General features: G+C 43.6%; 1 protein-coding gene across 3 annotated transcripts in view; it reads right to left on the reverse strand.

Moving 5' to 3' along the window:
- Positions 1–22,892, reverse strand: part of LOC123991271 (phospholipase D1-like) — a 36,905-nt gene extending 14,013 nt beyond the window's left edge. Inside the window, exons 1-15 of one of the 3 annotated variants that reach the window (XM_046292701.1) lie at positions 22,710–22,892; positions 8,733–8,907; positions 8,097–8,260; positions 7,863–8,005; positions 7,217–7,328; positions 7,064–7,129; positions 6,921–6,979; positions 6,727–6,819; positions 5,629–5,781; positions 5,326–5,475; positions 4,694–4,777; positions 4,143–4,224; positions 3,900–4,010; positions 3,409–3,594; positions 3,056–3,275 (exon numbers count right to left, since the gene is read on the reverse strand). In XM_046292701.1, coding sequence (XP_046148657.1) covers positions 3,056–3,275; positions 3,409–3,594; positions 3,900–4,010; positions 4,143–4,224; positions 4,694–4,777; positions 5,326–5,475; positions 5,629–5,781; positions 6,727–6,819; positions 6,921–6,979; positions 7,064–7,129; positions 7,217–7,328; positions 7,863–8,005; positions 8,097–8,260; positions 8,733–8,871 — 1,762 coding nt within the window. In that variant the 5' untranslated portion in view covers positions 8,872–8,907; positions 22,710–22,892. Of the gene's footprint in view, positions 1–3,055; positions 3,276–3,408; positions 3,595–3,899; positions 4,011–4,142; positions 4,225–4,693; positions 4,778–5,325; positions 5,476–5,628; positions 5,782–6,726; positions 6,820–6,920; positions 6,980–7,063; positions 7,130–7,216; positions 7,329–7,862; positions 8,006–8,096; positions 8,261–8,732; positions 8,908–15,701; positions 15,829–22,709 lie in introns of those variants that run through there. The other 2 variants (XM_046292703.1, XM_046292702.1) reach the window with 2 other exon arrangements.
- Between the last annotated feature and the right edge of the window lie 1,474 nt (positions 22,893–24,366).

Here is a 24,366-nt window from a genome sequence, read left to right on the forward strand (position 1 = left end):
CTAAACAACGCATTTTCTTTTTACTTTGGCAAATGGTCAAGTCTACAAATGTTAGTGCAATCTGTTCATAACAAATTCTAGATAACTGCATCGAGATTTATCAATCTGAAAGTTAGCAGAATGTCCGCCAAGTTTCATCTCGCTCCATCTTCTCCATTCTCAATCTTCTCCCACAGCCCGCTGGACTTCCTCTCATCACCATATTTGGTGGTGAGTGGAAGTTCCAAACGGACGCTTCAGATCTGATTCTTCTATCTACATAATGCTAGCGTGAACTGAGTAGTTTGCTATGCTAACATTGGTATTGTTTACCAAGTGATAAGCAGAGCACCAGCATCAATGTAGCGTTGTGTTGAGTAGTTAGTAGAGAAGAGTTAGTGCTGTTAAACATTCAAAACAGTTAGGCATGACGGTTAGATACACAAAGCAGCAAATGACTCCGTAAAATGCAACAATTTGGGCAACGTTTAGCTTCTTCATGCGTTTATGACATGTGCACGCAGGCCTTTCTAATCGACCTGGCCGGGGTATCCTGGAAGGATATTGATCTCATCCCGTCAGTAGAGGATGCCTGGATATTTTTTTTAAATGCCTTCCTAACCATCTTAAATAAACATGCCCCATTCAAGAAATTTAGAACCAGGAACAGATATAGCCCTTGGTTCTCCCCAGACCTGACTGCCCTTAACCAACACAAAAACATCCTATGGCGTTCTGCATTAGCATCGAACAGCCCCCGTGATATGCAGCTATTCAGGGAAGCTAGAAACCGTTATACACAGGCAGTTAGAAAAGCCAAGGCTAGCTTTTTCAAGCAGAAATTTGCTTCCTGCAACACTAACTCAAAAAAGTTCTGGGACACTGTAAAGTCCATGGAGAATAAGAACACCTCCTCCCAGCTGCCCACTGCACTGAAGATAGGAAACACTGTCACCACTGATAAATCCACCATAATTGAGAATTTCAATAAGCATTTTTCTACGGCTGGCCATGCTTTCCACCTGGCTACTCCTACCCCGGTCAACAGCACTGCACCCCCAACAGCAACTCGCCCAAGCCTTCCCCATTTCTCCTTCTCCCAAATCCATTCAGCTGATGTTCTGAAAGAGCTGAAAAATCTGGACCCCTACAAATCAGCCGGGCTAGACAATCTGGACCCTTTCTTTCTAAAATTATCTGCCGAAATTGTTGCCACCCCTATTACTAGCCTGTTCAAACTCTCTTTCGTGTCGTCTGAGATTCCCAAAGATTGGAAAGCAGCTCCGGTCATCCCCCTCTTCAAAGGGGGGGACACTCTTGACCCAAACTGCTACAGACCTATATCTATCCTACCATGCCTTTCTAAGGTCTTTGAAAGCCAAGTCAACAAACAGATTACCGACCATTTTGAATCTCACCATACCTTCTCTGCTATGCAATCTGGTTTCAGAGCTGGTCATTGGTGCACCTCAGCCACGCTCAAGGTCCTAAACGATATCTTAACCGCCATCGATAAGAAACATTACTGTGCAGCCGTATTCATTGATCTGGCCAAGGCTTTCGATTCTGTCAACCACCACATCCTCATCGGCAGACTCGACAGCCTTGGTTTCTCAAATGATTGCCTCGCCTGGTTCACCAACTACTTCTCTGATAGAGTTCAGTGTGTCAAATCGGAGGGTCTGCTGTCCGGACCTCTGGCAGTCTCTATGGGGGTGCCACAGGGTTCAATTCTTGGACCGACTCTCTTCTCTGTATACATCAATGAGGTCGCTCTTGCTGCTGGTGAGTCCCTGATCCACCTCTACGCAGACGACACCATTCTGTATACTTCCGGCTCTTCTTTGGACACTGTGTTAACAACCCTCCAGGCAAGCTTCAATGCCATACAACTTTCCTTCCGTGGCCTCCAATTGCTCTTAAATACAAGTAAAACTAAATGCATGCTCTTCAACCGATCGCTACCTGCACCTACCCGCCTGTCCAACATCACTACTCTGGATGGCTCTGACTTAGAATACGTGGACAACTACAAACACTTAGGTGTCTGGTTAGACTGTAAACTCTCCTTCCAGACCCATATCAAACATCTCCAATCCAAAGTTAAATCTAGAATTGGCTTCCTATTTCGCAACAAAGCATCCTTCACTCATGCTGCCAAACATACCCTTGTAAAACTGACCATCCTACCAATCCTCGACTTTGGCGATGTCATTTACAAAATAGCCTCCAATACCCTACTCAACAAATTGGATGCAGTCTATCACAGTGCAATCCGTTTTGTCACCAAAGCCCCATATACTACCCACCATTGCGACCTGTACGCTCTCGTTGGCTGGCTCTCGCTTCATACTCGTCGCCAAACCCACTGGCTCCATGTCATCTACAAGACCCTGCTAGGTAAAGTCCCCCCTTATCTCAGCTCGCTGGTCACCATAGCATCTCCCACCTGTAGCACACGCTCCGGCAGGTATATCTCTCTAGTCACCCCCAAAACCAATTCTTTCTTTGGCCGCCTCTCCTTCCAGTTCTCTGCTGCCAATGACTGGAACGAACTACAAAAATCTCTGAAACTGGAAACACTTATCTCCCTCACTAGCTTTAAGCACCAACTGTCAGAGCATCTTACAGATTACTGCACCTGTACATAGCCCACCTATAATTTAGCCCAAACAACTACCTCTTTCCCAACTGTATTTAATTTATTTATTTATTTTGCTCCTTTGCACCCCATTATTTTTATTTCTACTTTGCACATTCTTCCATTGCAAAACTACCATTCCAGTGTTTTACTTGCTATATTGTATTTACTTTGCCACCATGGCCTTTTTTGCCTTTACCTCCCTTCTCACCTGATTTGCTCACATTGTATATAGACGTGTTTATACTGTATTATTGACTGTATGTTTGTTTTACTCCATGTGTAACTCTGTGTCGTTGTATCTGTCGAACTGCTTTGCTTTATCTTGGCCAGGTCGCAATTGTAAATGAGAACTTGTTCTCAACTTGCCTACCTGGTTAAATAAAGGTGAAATAATAAATAAATAAATAAATAAAACAAAATGTACGGACTCACTCTCTTCTGAGCTATCCACACTGCTAACAGAGTCGGCGTGGGCCAGTCCATGTTTCTGCAGGTGTCTCTTCATACTGAACCCTGTCCTCCTAATTCTCCCCAGACCCTTCAACTTGGGCTGGTCCCCTGAGTCCACTACCAGGGCAGTAGCACCCTTCCCATTGCTAGGGGCAGAACTACTGGTCGGTGCGGTGGCCATCTTGAAGGAGGATCCCTCAGCCTGTGGAGACAGGAGGCAGGAGACAGAAAGACAGAGCGAGAGGAAAGTTGGTGTGGATGTCTGGTCCTCACATGCTCTATGTTGGCTAGTGATCATGTGACACTCAGCCTGTGTATGTGGTTGTGTGTCTGACCTGCTCCAGGGCTACAGAGCGCGTCACACTCCCCACGTCCGTCAGACGGTGCTCTCTGTCATCCCAGCGACCGTAAGCCAGGTCGATCCCACCCACGAAGGCCACTGATTGGTCGATGATGATGATCTTCTCGTGATGCGCCCACAGGTATACAGAGGAGGAGACATGGTCCGGATGACGCATCACCTACAGAAGAAACACACACACACACACACACACACACACTTTTACTACATAAAAGGATACCTCTATACCAGTGGAGGCTACTGAGGGGAGGATGGCTCATAATAATGGTTGGAATGGAGTGAATGGAATGGCATCAAACACACATGGAACCCATGCGTTTCATGCATCTGATACCATTCCATCGATTCTGCTCCAGACATTACCACAAGCCCGTCCTCCCCAATTAAGGTGCCACCAACCTCCTATGCTCTATAAACAACTATAAACACACTGTAAACACATTTCACACACACACACACACCTACCTTGACATTGGGGTGGAGGTGCATTAGTGTTCTCTTGCTGTATTCACTGTTGATGCCCAGAGCTAGCTCCACCTCCTTATACAGCATCACAAAGATACGCACTCCCTGTTGCTATAGGGACAGAAAGACAGAGTCACCGTTACTAATCGCCACATAATCAAATAATTTAATCAATGATAAGATCCACACTAAGGCAGTTTGAGGGGTGCAAATGGACCAATGAGACAGCATTTTGTTGCTCACCGCTTTGCGTCTCAGGATGCAGTCAAGGCGCCAGCGGTTTCCCTCGACAACCGGCCTCTTCATAAAGATCTCAGGGCTCAGCCTAAAAACACACACATACAATCAAATGTATTTTTTAAAGCCCTTTTTCCATCAGCCGATGTCACAAAGTGCTGTACAGAAACCCTGCCTAAAACCCCAAACAGCAAGCATTGCAGATGTAGAAGCACGGTGGCTAGGAAAAACTCCCTAGAATGGCAGGAATCTAGGAAGGAACCTAGAGAGGAACCAGGCTCTGAGGGTAAACCAGGCTCTGGCGGCTGACAGCTGTGTGGGGTGGGTGTAACAGTATTCCAGGTCTCTGATTGTAACCCATCTGTTTGACCACAGTCTGCCTTGGAGGTGTGACCGCTCTGTGCTCTCCACACACACACACACACACACACACACACACACACACACACACACACACACACACACACACACACACACACACACACACACACACACACACACACACACACACACACACACACACACACACACACACACACACACACACACACACACACCACCAGTCAGTGATGAAGATCTCTTCTTCAGCCTCCTCCAGAGCGTCTGCCACGTCGGCCATGTAGGTCTTCCCATTCACATACCTATAAACAGAGTTATATTATAGTCACACACTTAAAACACAGTGCGGTCTCTCTTTCATACACTCTCTCTCTCTCTCTCCCTCTCTCTCTCTCTCTCTCTCTGGTAAACAGACACACAAACCTTCCCACGCACGCCAGCATACAACCACCCACAGACTTTCACTGTTGCACACACCCCCCTATGTCTCACACAGACAGTATAGTGTTGCCCCAGCAGGTGACAGGTGATGAGAAGCCCAGTGTCATTTTCCCTCTCTTTGTGTCAAGTTACTCCAGTGAGACAGATATCTTTAAGGGCTGTAACTGGGCCAAAGTGTACCTGGGATTACCTGGGATAACCCACCTGCCACACTAGCTGGCCTTTATGCTCTACTGGGACTTTGGTGTGTACAGTAAATGTGCCTTGAAAAAATACATTCCCAGAGTAATTTCCCATTTTAAATATATATTCTGCATTGTTCTCACTTAATGTTCAGACTGGGGTGTTATTTAACTCTGACTGTATTAAACGTGTCGTGGTTTAATGATTGTGGTGTAGCTGTGGATACCATTTGGCTGGGATGTTGTGCTCCTGTCGGGCGAAGGAACCGAAGCGGTGGTCGGTCAGGAAGGCAGAGCCATGCTTCTGGACGAAGCCCTCGATGGCCTGACCCCACCACCTGGCATGTCTGTAGCTGCTGCATTTCAACACCAGGGCCCTGCAGAATATACACACAACACAAAAACAATGATTGTTGAAACTTCTTTTTACTCAATGATTTGTCTGAATCATTTCTGTAGATTCTGTGTTTTTCAATACTCCTTGGTGAGGTAGCAACCTACTTTTGTATTTATTTTTACAACCAACCCACCTGGAAAGGCTATCAATCCGTACTCCGTGTCTGGTCTCTGTGTCTTTGGAGTCCATTTTGATGCAGAACTCTTTATCCACCAGGAGAACAAAGGCAATGGCTCCCGAGTCTGGCTTCATGTAGAGGAGGAACGAATCCTTCACCACCAACCAGCTAGACAGACAGACAGACAGACACTAGAGTTTATTATTACAGCACAGCTCAGCAGTATCAGCTGGAGCAGTAAGAGGAGATATGAGACAACATCTGGACTCCAGAGGAGGATATAATCATTCTCAGACTTTGATATTTCACCTATTATTCAGTATACTGACCGTTTGGATCAGCGGTAGCACATCTTGATATTTCATCTATTATTCAGGGTACTGACCATTTGGACCAGCGGTAGCACATCTTGATATTTCATCTATAATTCAGGGTACTGACCATTTGGACCAGCGGTAGCACATCTTGATATTTCATCTATTATTCAGGGTACTGACCGTTTGGATCAGCGGTAGCACATCTTGATATTTCATCTATTATTCAGGATACTGACCGTTTGGATCAGCGGTAGCACATCTTGATATTTCATCTATTATTCAGGATACTGACCGTTTGGATCAGCGGTAGCACATCTTGATATTTCATCTATTATTCAGGGTACTGACCGTTTGGATCAGCGGTAGCACATCTTGATATTTCATCTATTATTCAGGATACTGACCGTTTGGATCAGCGGTAGCACATCTTGATATTTCATCTATTATTCAGGATACTGACCGTTTGGATCAGCGGTAGCACATCTTGATATTTCATCTATTATTCAGGATACTGACCGTTTGGATCAGCGGTAGCACATCTTGATATTTCATCTATTATTCAGGGTACTGACCGTTTGGATCAGCGGTAGCACATCTTGATATTTCATCTATTATTCAGGATACTGACCGTTTGGATCAGCGGTAGCACATCTTGATATTTCATCTATTATTCAGGGTACTGACCGTTTGGATCAGCGGTAGCACATCTTGATATTTCATCTATTATTCAGGATACTGACCGTTTGGATCAGCGGTAGCACATCTTGATATTTCATCTATTATTCAGGATACTGACCGTTTGGACCAGCGGTAGCACATCTTGCTATGACCACAGCAGTTAAGTCCTGGGATACGATGACCACCTGACCGCTTGTACACCATCCCTTCTCTGGGGAAATGAAGAGAACAAGTAGAATACTTCTCTTCCTGACTGAAGTATCATGGTGGTAATGAGTAGTTAGTTACAGTAGATAGTGTAGAGTTACTCACAAGCCTTTAGGTCCCAGATCATGGATGAAGGATAGCTGGCTGACGTCTATAAACTCCATCTAAGAGAAACAAGAACATTTGAAAGTTGGACATATCCTCGTAGCGTGGACATCTCCAGCAGTGTGTGTGTGTGTGTGTCTCACCGTAGCATGGTAGTTTCTGTACATAGACATCTTCAGCAGCTTGTTCAGGTAGTCCTCCAATGCTTTCTGTAATCAATAAAGACATACCGTGTTAGGAAGAGTAAAGCAGGTGATTAACAGGTGAATGACAAATGTGTTTGCCGAATGGCGTACCCTCCTGCTGGACACCTGTTCCTCCCGGGCCAGCTCATCCCCGCTCCCCCGTGGCAGAGTGGGCATGGCCCTGACCTCTGACCTCCGAACACTATGCCTTCTCACTGTGTGGCTGGAAGAGAGAGAGGGGGGAGAGAGAGAGGATGGAGAGAAAGAGGGAGTCAATAGGAAATTGTTAGTGTCTTTTCAGTTTCAACATCTTTGATACTACCTGTGTGTGTGTGTGTGTGTGTGTGTGTGTGTGTGTGTGTGTGTGTGTGTGTGTGTGTGTGTGTGTGTGTGTGTGTGTGTGTGTGTGTGTGTGTGTGTGTGTGTGTGTGTGTGTGTGTGTGTGTGTGTGTGTGTGTGTGTGTGTGTGTGTGTGTGTGTGTGTGTGTGTGTGTGTGTGTGTGTGTGTGTGTGTGTGTGTGTGGTTTTACTATCCTAGTAGTACAAATAAGGAACACTTGGACAAGTGGGGATATTTTGCCAGTCCCCAGAAGGAAAAAGGCTATTTTAGGCTTAGGGGTTAGGTTTAGAGTTCCAATTAGAGTTAGGATTAGGGTGAGGGGTTAAGGGTTAGGGGTTAGTAAAAATGTGATATTAAATAGGAATCCATTTTTTGGTCCCCACATGGGTAGTAAAACAAACAGGTGTGTGTGTGTACCTGCGGGAGGGTAGTGGTATTCTCATGAAAGTCTTGTATCGGAGCAGTTCTCTATGGAGGTCCAGGAAGTGTTTCTCCTTCCTCTTGACCACCCAGCTGAACTCTCCATGTCTCATTTCAATCTTAAATACCGCAGGCAGACTCTACACAGACAGGAAAAATATAAAAGGTATGGCTGAGTGAGTGAGTGTGTGTGTGTGTTGTGGTGCTTTGCTAAGGTATGTGCGTGTGTACCTTGTTGACACTGCGCTGTGATGTGATATTGAAGCGGTCCTGTGCAGAGGTGAATCTCTCCACTTCTAGTATCTTAGCGGTGATGGGAGAGGAGAGAAACACCTTGACCTCTGCCTCCTTAAACCCCACAGTATTGTAGACAGACGCAAAGCCCCGACGCTCCTCTGGGGGAACACACACATCAGAAACTACACTACACACACACACACATCAGAAACTACACTACACACACACACACATCAGAAACTACACTACACACACACACACATCAGAAACTACACTACACACACACACATCAGAAACTACACTACACACACACACATCAGAAACTACACTACACACACACACACATCAGAAACTACACTACACACACACACACATCAGAAACTACACTACACACACACACACATCAGAAACTACACTACACACACACACACACATCAGAAACTACACTACACACACATCTGCAAGACATAACATTCCCCACACAACATCTTGAGCAAAACTTACCTGCCCACACTACACACACTTTGTTGCTCATGAATAGGTTATAAATAGTTAGATGGGTAAAACTGTCTTCTTATAAACTAATCCATCAATCAATGAATAAAACATTTGCGCACACACACACCCTACCTGGGAGTTTAAAGTCCGTAGTGTTATATTCCCCGTCTCCTAGGTACAGCTCACGAGTGTCCAAATTCTCCATAATTTCACTCATATCCGTAGCAACAAGGTGCAACGTGCTATTGGTAGGCTCAGATTGGCGCAGCATGGTTATTGGCTAGCACGCTCGGTGCCCAGGGCTCACCTGGTGGACAGGCAGAGGGGGAGGGAGGTAGGGAGAGACAGGGACAGACAGAGAGACCAGGTAGACAACATGACGTCAATGCCAAGTTTATGGAGTCTGACTGCAACATTCGTGTTACTGTTACCCCCATGGCAGTAGGTTGTATGTGTGTGTAAATATGCAGATAAAGGCTGGTAAGAGTGTTTGAATGGGAACTGGTGAATAGCAACACATCAGGGATGGCCTGTAGTAGCAGGCTAAAGACAACGAGGAGAGGAGGAAACACAATGGAATTCACACACTGTTGCCATAGGCTGTCTTCTCCGTAAGCCACGGCTTAGTGCTAAAATATAACAAGGCTGCTTCCACTCTCCTTAAAGTCCAACTCAAACAAAAAATAAACTTCTCCTTTTGAAAATTGCTTATGTGGCATCAACAAAAATATTATAGTGTCAAAATTGACTAAAGTGTAAATAGGATCATTTTGAATAAATAGGATCATTTTGTTATCCACGTCGGCACCAACGATGTTAGGATGAAACAGTCAGAGATCACCAAGCGCAACATAGCTTCTGCGTGTAAATCAGCTAGAAAGATGTGTCGGCATCGAGTAATTGTCTCTGGCCCCCTCCCAGTTAGGGGGAGTAATGAGCTCTACAGCAGAGTCTCACAACTCAATCGCTGGTTGAAAACTGTTTTCTGCCCCTCCCAAAAGATAGAATTTGTAGATAATTGGCCCTCTTTCTGGGACTCACCCACAAACAGGACCAAGCCTGACCTGCTGAGGAGTGACGGACTCCATCCTAGCTGGAGGGGTGCTCTCATCTTATCTACCAACATAGACAGGGCTCTAACTCCTCTAGCTCCACAATGAAATAGGGTGCAGGCCAGGCAGCAGGCTGTTAGCCAGCCTGCCAGCATAGTGGAGTCTGCCACTAGCACAGTCAGTGTAGTCAGCTCAGCTATCACCATTGAGACCGTGTCTGTGCCTCGACCTAGGTTGGGCAAAACTAAACATGGCGGTGTTCGCCTTAGCAATCTCACTAGGATAAAGACCACCTCCATTCCTGTCATTATTGAAAGAGATCATGATACCTCACATCTCAAAATAGGGCTACTTAATGTTAGATCCCTTACTTCAAAGGCGATTATAGTAAATGAACTAATCACTGATCATAATCTTGATGTGATTGGCCTGACTGAAACATGGCTTAAGCCTGATGAATTTACTGTGTTAAATGAGGCCTCACCTCCTGGCTACACTAGTGACCATATCCCTCGTGCATCCCGCAAAGGCGGAGGTGTTGCTAACATTTACGATAGCAAATTTCAATTTACAAAAAAAAAAGACGTTTTCGTCTTTTGAGCTTCTAGTCATGAAATCTATGCAGTCTACTCAATCACTTTTTATAGCTACTGTTTACAGGTCTCCTGGGCCATATACAGCGTTCCTCACTGAGTTCCCTGAATTCCTATTGGACCTTGTAGTCATAGCAGATAATATTCTAATCTTTGGTGACTTTAATATTCACATGGAAAAGTCCACAGACCCACTCCAAAAGGCTTTCGGAGCCATCATCGGCTCAGTGGGTTTTGTCCAACATATCTCTGGACCCACTCACTGTCACAGTCATACGCCGGACCTAGTTTTGTCCCATGGAATAAATGTTGTGGATCTTAATGTTTTTCCTCATAATCCTGGACTATCGGACCACTATTTTATTACGTTTGCAATTGCAACAAATAATCTGCTCAGACCCCAACCAAGGAACATCAAAAGTCGTGCTATAAATTCACAGACAACACAAAGATTCCTTGATGTCCTTCCAGATTCCCTCTGTCTACCCAAGGACGCCAGAGGACAAAAATCAGTTAACCACCTAACTGAGGAACTCAATTTAACCTTGCGCAATACCCTAGATGCAGTTGCACCCCTAAAACCTAAAAACATTTCTCATAAGAAACTAGCTCCCTGGTACACAGAAAATACCCGAGCTCTGAAGCAAGCTTCCAGAAAATTGGAACGGAAATGGCGCCACACCAAACTGGAAGTCTTCCGACTAGCTTGGAAGGACAGTACCGAAGAGCCCTTACTGCTGCTCGATCATCCTATTTTTCTAACTTAATTGAGGAAAATAATAACAATCCGAAATTCCTTTTTGATACTGTCGCAAAGCTAACTAAAAAGCAGCATTCCCCAAGAGAGGATGACTTTCACTTTAGCAGTGAAAAATTCATGAACTTCTTTGAGGAAAAGATGATGATTATTAGAAAGCAAATTACGGACTCCTATTTCAATCTGCGTATTCCTTCAAAGCTCAGTTGTCCTGAGTCTGCACAACTCTGCCAGGACCTAGGCTCAAGGGAGACACTCAAGTGTTTTAGTACTATATCTCGACACAATGATGAAAATAATCATGGCCTCAACCTTCAAGCTGCATACTGGACCCTATTCCAACTAAACTACTGAAAGAGCTGCTTCCTGTGCTTGGCCCTCCTATGTTGAACATAATAAACAGCTCTATCTACCGGATGTGTACCAAACTCACTAAAAGTGGCAGTAATAAAGCCTCTCTTGAAAAAGCCAAACCTTGACCCAGAAAATATTTAAAAAACTAAATCGGCCTATATCGAATCTTCCATTCCTCTCAAAAATTTTAGAAAAGGCTGTTGCGCAGCAACGTACTGCCTTCCTGAAGACAAACAATGTATACGAAATGCTTCAGTCTGGTTTTAAACCCCATAATAACACTGAGACGGCACTTGTGAAGGTGGTAAATTACATTTTAATGGCATCGGACCGAGGCTCTGCATCTGTCCTCGTGCTCCTAGACCTTAGTGCGGCTTTTGATACCATCGATCACCACATTCTTTTGGAGAGACTGGAAACCCAAATTGGTCTACACGGACAAGTTCTGGCCTGGTTTAGATCTTATCTGTCGGAAAGATATCAGTTTGTCTCTGTGAATGGTTTGTCCTCTGACAAATCAACTGTAAATTTCGGTGTTCCTCAAGGTTCCATTTTAGGACCACTATTGTTTTCACTATATATTTTACCTCTTGGGGATGTTATTCGAAAACATGATGTTAACTTTCACTGCGATGCGGATGACACACAGCTGTACATTTCAATGAAACATGGTGAAGCCCCAAAATTGCCTTTGCTAGAAGCATGTGTTTCAGACATAAGGAAGTGGATGGCTGCAAAATTTCTACTTTTAAACTCTGACAAAACAGAGATGCTTGTTCTAGGTCCCAAGAAACAAAGAGATCTTCTGTTGAATCTGACAATTAATCTTAATGGTTGTACAGTCGTCTCAAATAAAACTGTGAAGGACCTCGGCGTTACTCTGGACCCTGATCTCTCTTTTGAAGAACATATCAAGACCATTTCAAGGACAGCTTTTTTCCATCTACGTAACATTGCAAAAATCAGAAACTTTCTGTCCAAAAATTATGAAGAAAAATTAATCCATGCTTTTGTCACTTCTAGGATAGACTACTGCAATGCTCTACTTTCCGGCTACCTGGATAAAACACTAAATAAACTTCAGTTGGTGCTAAATACGGCTGCTAGAATCCTGACTAGAACCAAAAAATGTGATCATATTACTCCAGTGCTAGCCTCTCTACACTGGCTTCCTGTCAAAGCAAGGGCTGATTTCAAGGTTTTACTGCTAACCTACAAAGCATTACATGGGCTTGCTCCTACCCATCTCTCTGATTTGGTCCTGCCGTACATACCTACACGTACGCTACGGTCACAAGACGCAGGCCTCCTAATTGTCCCTAGAATTTCTAAGCAAACAGCAGGAGGCAGGGCTTTCTCCTATAGAGCTCCATTTTTATGGAACGGTCTGCCTACCCATGTCAGAGACGCAAACTCGGTCTCAAACTTTAAGTCTTTACTGAAGACTCATCTCTTCAGTGGGTCATATGATTGAGTGTAGTCTGGCCCAGGAGTGGGAAGGTGAACGGAAAGGCTCTGGAGCAACGAACCGCCCTTGCTGTCTCTGCCTGGCCGGTTCCCCTCTTTCCACTGGGATTCTCTGCCTCTAACCCTATTACAGGGGCTGAGTCACTGGCTTACTGGGGTTCTCTCATGCTGTCCCTGGGAGGGGTGCATCACCTGAGTGGGTTGATTCACTGATGTGGTCATCCTGTCTGGGTTGGCGCCTCCCCTTGGGTTGTGCCATGGCGGAGATCTTTGTGGGCTATACTCAGCCTTGTCTCAGGATGGTAAGTTGGTGGTTGAAGATATCCCTCTAGTGGTGTGGGGGCTGTGCTTTGGCAAAGTGGGTGGGGTTATATCCTTCCTGTTTGGCCCTGTCCGGGGGTGTCCTCGAATGGGGCCAGTGTCTCCTGACCCCTCCTGTCTCAGCCTCCAGTATTTATGCTGCAGTAGTTTATGTGTCGGGGGGCTAGGGTCAGTTTGTTATATCTGGAGTACTTCTCCTGTCCTATTCGGTGTCCTGTGTGAATCTAAGTGTGCGTTCTCTAATTCTCTCCTTCTCTCTTTCTTTCTCTCTCTCAGAGGACCTGAGCCCTAGGACCATGCCCCAGGACTACCTGACATGATGACTACTTGCTGTCCCCAGTCCACCTGGTCGTGCTGCAGCTCCAGGTTCAACTGTTCTGCCTTATTATTATTATTCAACCATGCTGGTCATTTATGAACATTTTAACATCTTGGCCATGTTCTGTTATAATCTCCACCCGGCACAGCCAGAAGAGGACTGGCCACCCCACATAGCCTGGTTCCTCTCTAGGTTTCTTCCTAAGTTTTGGCCTTTCTAGGGAGTTTTTCCTAGCCACCGTGCTTCTACACCTGCATTGCTTGCTGTTTGGGGTTTTAGGCTGGGTTTCTGTACAGCACTTTGAGATATCAGCTGATGTACGAAGGGCGCATCCCGCTAGCCATTTCACACCGGTTACATCTACACCTGTTGTTTATGAAGCATCTGACAAACACAATTTGATTTGAGATCTGCATGAGATGAAAGTCACCCCAGGCGCATTTGTTTTTATTTAGTTTAGGAAATGGAGCATCGTTGTCAAAAAATACTCTGCTGTTCTATTTGCGTGTGCACTGATGTCTAATGGAAAAAAACGATGTTCTTGGTTTGAAGTAACGTCTTCGTTTTAATATTGCAAATGGACTTGGGAGTTTCACAGCTACGGATTCCAGCTTTATTTAAAGATAAAGTTAATTATATCTCATCTCTCTACATCCCTTTCTCCCTCTCTGGTCACAGAGGAGGCACTAAACAATAGGATTATCAGAGAGAAACAGGACAATGGTGGAGGTATGACACAGCAGTGTGATGTTTAATCCAGCATTATTTGTGTGTGTGTATTTGTGCGTGTTCTTTAAAACCTAAACAGCAGATTCAAATCATCTAAAACAGGTCAGACATGCGCTCCTGAACAAGTTTATGACTATCTGAGAGTAAGTGTGTATTGACAGAAACATTGAGGCAGGTGAGCTGCTCAGACATGGTGAAACAAGTGAGAGATTAGAGAGATGGCGCCAAACAGACTGGCCCAGAAAAAGAGCATGGCAAGATCAGCAACCTGGTGTCCTACCAACAGAGCTGCAATGTGTGTGTGTGTGTGTGTGTGTGTGTGTGTGTGTGTGTGTGTGTGTGTGTGTGTGTGTGTGTGTGTGTGTGTGTGTGTGTGTGTGTGTGTGTGTGTGTGTGTGTGTGTGTGTGTGTGTGTGTGTGTGTGTGTGTGTGTGTGTGTGTGTGTGTGTATGCTTGCATGTGCAAGCATGTATGTGAGTGTGGGTGCGCCTTCCTGGCAAGGTCTCCCCTTTATCATGGCATTAATTTCCTAAAATGGTTCCTGGAGAAACAGAGAGAGTCTACACACACTTCCATTCACTCCCTCTGCTTTCACTCATTCACTCCGTATGGAAATAACACTCACTTCATGCAAATACTCATGCTTCCGTTACCTGCATGTACCGTATTATATTACCCTACACACACACACTTTCATGTAGGTATTACAAACATACACACACTGTGCTCTATAAATGTTGTTTTCTGTAAATAAGGACACGACAGCAGGAAAGCCACCTACAACTAATACCATACCTCCTAAACACACACACACCTCTGGACATATGTCTGTGTGTCTTTATGAACTTGCAGAATTGTTTTAGAAAGTAGAAGAGAAATTCCCCCAACTCTTCATTTAAAAATAAAAAGTATTTCTTTCTCTATTGAGAGAGAAGTGTGAGGTGTGTGCAGCTGCGATATTCACTGTGACAAACATTTAACAATGGGTCCGGTTAGACCGGTGCTGCAGGGAGTAGCCACTGAGAAAGGAGGAAGATTAGGAGGAGAGAAAGGAGGGTGGCAAATGAAAGATTAAAAAATAAATTTTAAAACATTTAAAAATCATATATGAGTTTATATTTCTGACAAAGAAACAAGGGCTAGTAGTCTACTGTGGGTCAATAGGACTTGACCGATACAGTTTCTTATGAAATTGTGTTGCATGCTTGAGTCCACGGGACAACACTAGATGTACAGCCAGCACTCACTCTAATTGAGGGGGCCAAGGCTGACCACTCTGGATCTCTCACCAGCCAGGTGGCAGCATGCAGAGTTCTCTCACACACACGCTCAGACAAAGTCATGCAAGACACACACACACACACCCACCCACAGCAACTTCAATTATAAAAGAAAGCCAACAGTAACAAAACACACCTTTTCCTGAGCTATGAAAAGACAGACAGAGAGAGAGAAAGATGAATAGAAAGAGACAGAGTGAGACCCACACAGTGACAGTGTTTCACTGACCTGTACCCACTCACGGCGTGGGAACCCCATGATTTCCAAGCCTGTCCTATTCTCTCACGTCAGATAACACACTCTCTCTCTCTCTCTCTCTCTCTCTCTCTCTCTCTCTCTCTCTCTCTCTCTCTCTCTCTCTCTCTCTCTGTCGGAAGATCAAAATGTACTCTAGCTGCGAGTTGGACTGAATGTGAGAAGGAATAGAGGGAGGGAGGATGAGGTGGGGCCTAGGGTAGAACTATTGGACAAAGACATGTCAATCACTGACAGACGGCCAATGGGGAGCGATTCATGTCTGGGATCTCCTATCCCTGGGAACTGTCTGTCTACACACCACCCATGTGTAAGTGTGTGTATGTGCCTTTGTGGTATTGACAATGGAATCCATCCTAGCCTTAGCTCACAAGATCATGTGACTCATTGATGACTTTCCAAAGAAGTCCGGATGACGTCTTTGGATGAGGGGGGGGGGGGGGGGGGGTCAATACAGTCACTATAGCAACATTATTTTTGGACGATATTATATCAATATTTGACTCCAAGTATCAATTTGTACAGAAAGAAAAAATATATATACACTAATGTTCAAAAGTTTGGGGTCACTTAGAAATGTCCTTGTTTTTGAAAGAGCACATTTTTTGTCCATTAAAATAACATGAAATTGATCAGTGTAGACATTGATACTGTTGTAAATGACTATTGTAGCTGGAAACAGCTGACTTTTAATAGAATATCTACATAGGTGTACATAGGCCCATTATCAGCAACCATCACTCCTGTGTTCCAATGGCAAGTTGGGTTAGCTAATCGAAGTTTATCGTTTTAAATGGCTAATTACTCATTAGAAAACCCTTTTGCAATTATGTTGGCACAGCTGAAAACTGTTGTCCTGATTAAAGAAGCAATAAAACTGGCCTTCTTTAGACTAGTTGAGTATCTGGAGCATCAGCATTTGTGGGTTCAATTACAGGCTCAAAATGGCCAGAAACAAATAACTTTCTTCTGGAACTCGTCAGTCTATTCTTGTTTTGAGAAATGAAGGCTATTCCATGTGAGAAATTACCAAGAAACTGAAGATCCCATACAACGCTGTGTACTACTCCCTTCACAGAACAGCGCAAACGGGCTCTAACCAGAATAGAAAGAGGAGTGGGAGGCCCCAGTGCACAACTGAGCAAAAGGACAAGTACATTAGTGTCTAGTTTGAGAAACAGATGCCTCACAAGTCCTCAACTAGCAGCTTTATTAAATAGTATCCGCAAAACACCAGTCTCAACTAGAGGTCGGCCGATTAATCGGAATGGTATTTTGGGGCGCCAATTTTAACAATTACGAAAAATAATAATAATATATTTTTTAATACCTTTATTGAACTAGGGAAGTCAGTTAAGAACACATTCTTACTTTCAATGATGGCCTAGGAACGGTGGGTTAACTGCCTTGTTCAGGGGCAGAACGACAGATTTTCACCTTGTCAGCTTGGGGGATCCAATCTTGCAACCTTACATTTAACTAGTCCAACGCTCTAACCGCCTGCCTCTCATTGCACTCCATGAGGAGCCTGCCTGTTACGCGAATGCAGTAGAAGCCAAGGTAAGTTGCTAGCTAGCATTAAACTTATCTTATAAAAAACAATCAATCAATCATAATCACTAGTTATAACTACACGTGGTTGATGATATTACTAGTTTTATCTCACGTGTCCTGCGTTGCATATAATCGATGCAACGCTGGAGGATGATTTAACAAAAGCGCATTTGCGAAAAAAGCACAATCGTTGTACGACTGTACCTAACCATAAACACTAATGCCTTTCTTAAAATCAATACACAGAGGCACATATTTTTAAACCTGCATATTTAGCTAAAAGAAATCCAAGTTAGCAGGCAATATTAACCAGGTGAAATTGTGTCACTTCTCTTGCGTTCATTGCACGCAGAGTCAGGGTATATGCAACAGTTTGGGCAGCCTGGCTCATTGTGAACTAATTTGCCAGAATGTTATGTAATTAGGACATAACATTGAAGGTTGTGCAATGTAACAAATATTGAGACTTAGGGATGTCACCCGTTAGATAAAATACCGAACGGTTCCGTATTTCACTGAAATAATAAACATTTTGTTTTCGAAATTATAGTTTCCAGATTCGACCATATTAATGACCAAAGGCTCGTATTTCTGTGTGTTATGTTATAATTAAGTCTATGATTTGATAGAGCAGTCTGACTGAGCGATGGTAGGCAGCAGCACGCTCGTAAGCATTCATTCAAACAGCACTTTCGTGCATTTTGCCAGCAGCTCTTCGCAAGCACAGCGCTGTTTATGACTTCAAGCCTATCAGCCTAATGGCTGGTGTAACCCGATGTGAAACGGCTAGCTAGTTAGCGGGGTGTGCGCTAATAGCGTTTCAAACGTCACTCGCTCTGAGACTTGGAGTGGTTGTTCCCCTTGCTCTGCAAGGCTTTTGTGGAGCGATGGGTAACGCTGCTTCGAGTGTGGCTGTTGTTGATGTGTTCCTGGTTCGAGCCCAGGTAGGGGCGAGGAGAGGGACAGAAGCTATACTGTTACACTGGCAATACTATAGTGCCTATAAGAACATCCAATAGTCAAAGGTATATGAAATACAAATGGTATAGAGAGAAATAGTCCTATAAAACTATATTAACTACAACCTAAAACCTCTTACCTTGGAATATTGAAGACTCCTGTTAAAAGGAACCACCAGCTTTCATATGTTCTCATGTTCTGAGCAAGGAACTCAAACATGAGCTTTTTTACATGGCACATATTGCACTTTTACTTCTCCAACACGTTGTTTTTGCATTATTTAAACCAAATTGAACATGTTTCATTATTTATTTGAGGCTAAATGGATTTTTATTGATGTATTATATCGAGTTAAAATAAGTGTTCATTCAGTATTGTTGTAATTGTCATTATTACAAATAAATAAATAAAATCGGCCGATTAATCGGTAATGGCTTTTTTTTGGTCCTCCAATAATTGGTATCGGCGTTGAAAAATCATAATCGGTCGACCTCTAGTCTCAAAGTTAACAGTGAAGAGGCGACTCCGGGATGCTGGCCTTCTAAGCAGAGTTCCTCTGTCCAGTATCTGTGTTCTTTTGTAGTTTTAAAGATAATTTCCTGCAAATCTACACATTTTGCCCAGGACCGTGTGTTATGACACCCGAGTGACTCAACAAAATCAATGTGGACCCCCTGGGGGGTAGAGTAATCTGGCAATGATAATTACAAGATTTAGATAGATGGGTAAATTAGGCTAACCCGTTATCTAACATGTTCAGTAGTTGGATCAACTGGACATTTCTGACAGGTTATATCTCCCTAAGCAAGGTCTGCCAGTGAATGACATAAGAGGAAAACTGACCATGCCCTACCCAATTTCAATTCTACTATTACAACTATTACAACTCTCAACAGTAGCAAGTTAAAATCCCAACAGAATATTTATATATGGGCAACATCCGCCAGTTGAGTATGGCTGGTCATTGGTCAGGTTAGTCACCTGATCTGGATGGTCATTGATTTGCCTGCCAGAGTATTGTTGTATTACTCCTGAGTGCATGTCAATAGTACAGTCTCCATCCTTCATCTGCACTTACGTGAAAGAACTGCATAAGTAAAAGGCCCTATAAGGAGGAGGATGCACAATGGAAATCTGCTAACTCCTATACAGTCCTTTCATATCAGGTCAGATGAAGGGTAGGAGGAGAGGAGAAGAGAGGAAGCCACTTCAAACACTGGAGTTCAGTTGCTTTGTAATAATCTGTTTAGACATGGCTAGCAGGCTGTTTTCTTATCTCTGTCTCTACAGCACACACGGGAACATGCACACTGTAGAATATTTAAAGGTCTTGCATGATCAGCTCTTGTTATGATATCCCAGCATATGGCTAATCATCAGATGCACTCCCCCTCCCTCAGTTTTCCGAAACTTCTAAGTGCTCAAACATGTTTTGTTATTTACTTTCCAAATGAGCAATATCCCATGTTATCACCCTGCTACAGAATCACATTCATCTGCCTATTTCCAAATCCTCCTACACTCGTAAGATACACACCCAACTAACTGCTAAACATATTAGACCTAGCATGGGTTTGTGACGATACAGAATTTACTTTCTGCCATGTTGATAGGTTCCCAAATGTTTTTCCATTGCAGCCCCTAAAAAGACTTACCACCAAATAACTACAACTCTGTTTAACGGTGTTTGGCTGTAATCCACGAGGAACTGGCCACAACCCACTATTTTGCACACAACACTAGTGTTTGCTTACATGCATGTCTATGGTACCATTGCCATCTTCTGGTAGACTGAGCTACATGCACCTGGAATTAAAAACTTCCCCTGTCCTGCAAGAGAGGAACGACACACACACAAACACTATCTTTGCACAGGGCCATGTGTGTGTGTATGTGTTAAATACACAGTGTTTATGTTTTTGCAGCTGGTAGATTAGGTCATATCTGAGTAGAAAACAATCTGATGATACAGTGATGCAGAATCACAAGCCTCACTTCACTTCCTGCAACCCTATGACACTTCTGACCAGACAGACACCACTTCCCCTTTCAATGTGGAGAGAGAGAGAGAAGGAAAGAGAGAAGGAAGGATCGAGAGAGATAGACCCTATAGCCCATCACCAGCCACTTTATATCTTGGAAGATTGGTAAAACCATCATTTCAGATCCTGTCAGGTGGGGTTTGAAATAGGATCAGCTGATGGTTGTTGGTAGACTAGGTTCCCTGATGCCCATCTCATGACCAACTCGCTCACATTCCAATATTGGACACAAACAGTGAACTGTGTGCACCAACACGCAACACTCCCTTACTGTGTGTGTGTGTGTGTCCATGTCATTACATATAACTGAGAATGTTGTTCTAAGGTTGGACCTGTCCCCCACACCTACTGCTCCTTGAGCTCACTGTATTCGCAATCAATGTTGGGCCACGAGGTGTGTATGTGGATGTCTTTTGCCCACACCCATAAAGTCAACCAAACACACCTATACAGTGTTTGCCTGGGTGTCTTTCCTGAAGAGAAAAGACAAGTGGTTCCAAGTGAATTATCTTCACCCTAAATTACATATAGGGAACACTCAACCACGCTGAAAAAGCAGGTATTTTCTTTAAAAACACACACACAAGTTATAAAGAATGCCATTCCAGAGAGGAGAGAGATAAGTTAACACCACAATACACTCTCTCCATCCCTCTCGCTTTCTCCCCATCTCATCAACTCTCTCTTTCCTTCCCCCCCTTTGGTTGGTATTGTAATATCTGCATATTATTTCATCAGATCCTCTCTGATCTCCACAAGTGCCTTAATAGGAGCTAGGTTTGTCGTTTGTAAAATAAGACTTTTTCAGGACTGTCTGTTTCGTAACTTCCTCTCTCCCACCCCAGAGTGGTGGGGTGATGGCTAAACACTACTTCTGCTAAAGCCTAAGTGTGCTACAGATTCTGGTTCAAGTGCCTTACTTGGCCTTAGATCAGTGGGATAAAACAGGGGCGACAACCCAGGTTCAATACCCAGTTGCCTATGTAACAGTATAACTTTAGACCGTCCCCTCGCCCATACCCGGGCGCGAACCAGGGACCCTCTGCACACATCAATAACAGTCACCCACGAAGCATCGTTACCCATCGCTCCACAAAAGCCGCAGCCCTTGCAGAGCAAGAGGAACCACTACTTCAAGGTCTCAGAGCAAGTGATGTCACCGATTCAAACGCTATTTAGCGCGCACCACCGCTAACGAGCTAGCTATTTCACATCCGTTACACCTACATTGGTGCTGTGTCCCGGATTTCAAATCAGCACACCCAAGAAGCTGGCCAACTGCAGCGGGCTACTGTACTGCAGCATCCCGGTCGCCCCTGCACAACCAGTTATACGTCATTGGATTTCAAAAACACTAACTGAAATCAGTTACGTTACCAGCCAAAAGTATTGTAATCAGATTACAGATACTTTTGAAAAATTAGATGTTACTTCTTGAATTTCTTTTACATTCAGAAAGGAATTTTGTGGAAAAAAATACATGATACCTTTCTGTTTTTCAATTACTTTCAATTCAGCATTGAAAAAAGGAGCAAGTTTAAGTTTCATCAGACTCTATGATGGTGTGTCGTCATAGCAGCCAGAGACCAATATGATGACACACCAAATGCACTTTTTTTTATTTAACCTTTATTTAACCAGGTTGGCCAGTTGAGAACAATTTCTCATTTACAACCGGGACCTGGCCAAGATAAAGCAAAGCAGTGTGACAAAAACAACAGAGTTACACATGAACAAATGTACAGTCAATAACACAAAATAAAATAAAAATAGAAAGATCTATGCACAGTGTGTGCAAATGTCGAAGAGTAGGAAGGTGGGCAATAAATAGGCCAGAGGCGAAATAATTACAATTCAGCAGTAACACTGGAGTGATAGATGTGCAGATGCTGGTGGAGATACTGGGGTGCAAACCAGCAAAAATAAATAACATGGGGAAGAGGTAGTTCGGTGGGGTATTTACAGATGTCGTGTCTTCTTCTAATGCCTTTTACGGAAAGTACTCAAAAAGTAGCATCAAGTACTTATATGATGTTACTGAGTTTGGTTAATCCAAAAATGACGTTACTGATTACAATTTTGGACAGGTAACTAGTAACTGTAAATTATTACAATTTTGGACAGGTAACTAGTAACTGTAAATTGTTACAATTAGAAGGTAACCTAGCCAACCCTGACCATACCCATTGCTTCGATCTGACAAGGGAGTCGACCAGTCAGATGTTTTTCTACGGTTGGAGGATAAGAGTTTGTTTGCTTGTTTGATTTCGAATACACATTAACCATGAAGTGGGACAGACTCCCTCAACTTTTTCTAGACATTAATCTTCGTCATCAAGGAAAGAATTTAACCGGAGTTTATGACAATATACACAACATAGGCAAATACCCTACATAAAGGTTGTGAAAATGAAAACATAGCTACCTCATTAAGTAGAATCGGGTAATTAATTACACACGGTTGAAGGCTGGTAAAGTAGGGGTTCCCGGTGATCGGTTTGAGGAGTAAACGTCGAGTGCAAGGGAGCCAGAAGGAACCATCTGCCCAACCACACCACGCCACGCCCCCCTCCGCTCTCTCTCTTTCGCTCTGCCTCTCTCTCTCTTTCGCTCTGCCTCTCAGCTGGTGAAAATAAATTATGCAACTAACCTGTCAATCGCAATAGGTTTATGTCTCCCAGTCAGAGAGAGAGAGAGATGAAGAAAGAAAGGGAGTCAATGCTGTTGTGTGTATTCAGCTGCCCAGACGTGCAGTGAATAAAATATTGATTGCGGCAACCTCTCTCGCTCTCCTTCCCTCCCCCTCTCTATCTCCTCTGGTAATCAGAAAGCAGTTGTGTTGAAAATTCACCAATAAATGACAGCCATTAACCTTCCACACAGAGGCGGATTGAATCTCCCACATACTGCCTTTATCGCACTCTCTCTCTCCTCTCAATTCAAGAGCAATATTTTGGCATGGGAAACATGTTTACATTGCCAAAGCACTGTCTCACCCGGGGATGGTTGTGAGGTCTGTTCTGGGAAGGGAGCGGAGATAAGCGGAAGGTTGTGGGTGCGTTCCAGATAACGCACATTAGGCAAGTTGACTTGCACAGAATATCAAATCTTTACGATGTCTGGGGAAGCGTCTCAGCAACCACGTCACTGATTTCTGCAGGTCTGCAGTGCACAATGTGTGTATCTGGAACGCACCCTTATTTATTCCCCTGCTGCTGTTAAAACCACTGCAGCAAGGTGGTTCATTGGTTCAGCCGACTAATACTACCAGAAATTATGCAACCATAAACAAAAGCTGGACTCTGAAAGCAACCCAGTCTCTACATACACACACTTTTTTTTCAGATGAGTAATTTTGCGCAGTGGGTACCAATACAGTCCAGAGGAGCCTTGCATTCCGAGAGAGGGAGAAAGAGAGAGAGAGAGAGAGAGAGAGAGAGGGAGAAAGAGAAAGAGAGAGAGAGAGAGAGAGAGAGAGAGAGAGAGAGAGAGAGAGAGAGAGAGAGAGAGAGAGAGAGAGAGAGAGAGGGAGAAAGAGAGAGGGAGAAAGAGAGAGAGAGAGAGCAAGAGAAATGTCAAATAAATGTGTATTTGCCACATGAATGGAAGACAACAGGTGTAGACTAACAGTGAAATGATTACTTATGGGTCCTTTCCAACAATGCAGAGTTAATGTTAAGATAACAATTTTTGTATTTTATTAAATAGTGACATGATGAATAAATACACAGTGAAAAACGAATAAAAATAAAGAGTAAAAATAACATGGCAATATACAGGGAGTAGATATAACATGGTTGTATACAGGGAGTAGAAAATAACATGGTTGTATACAGGGAGTAGAAAATAACATGGCTATATATAGAGGAGTAGGAAATAACATGGCTATATATAGAGGGTGTAGAAAATAACATGGCTATATATAGAGGAGTAGGAAATAACATGGCTATATATAGAGGAGTAGAAAATAACATGGCTATATATAGAGGAGTAGGAAATAACATGGCTATATATAGAGGAGTAGGAAATAACATGGCTATATATAGGGATTATAAAATAACATGACTATATATAGGGATTAT

Source organism: Oncorhynchus gorbuscha, linkage group LG12 (assembly GCF_021184085.1).
Source record: "Oncorhynchus gorbuscha isolate QuinsamMale2020 ecotype Even-year linkage group LG12, OgorEven_v1.0, whole genome shotgun sequence".
Taxonomy (NCBI): Eukaryota; Metazoa; Chordata; class Actinopteri; order Salmoniformes; family Salmonidae; genus Oncorhynchus; species Oncorhynchus gorbuscha.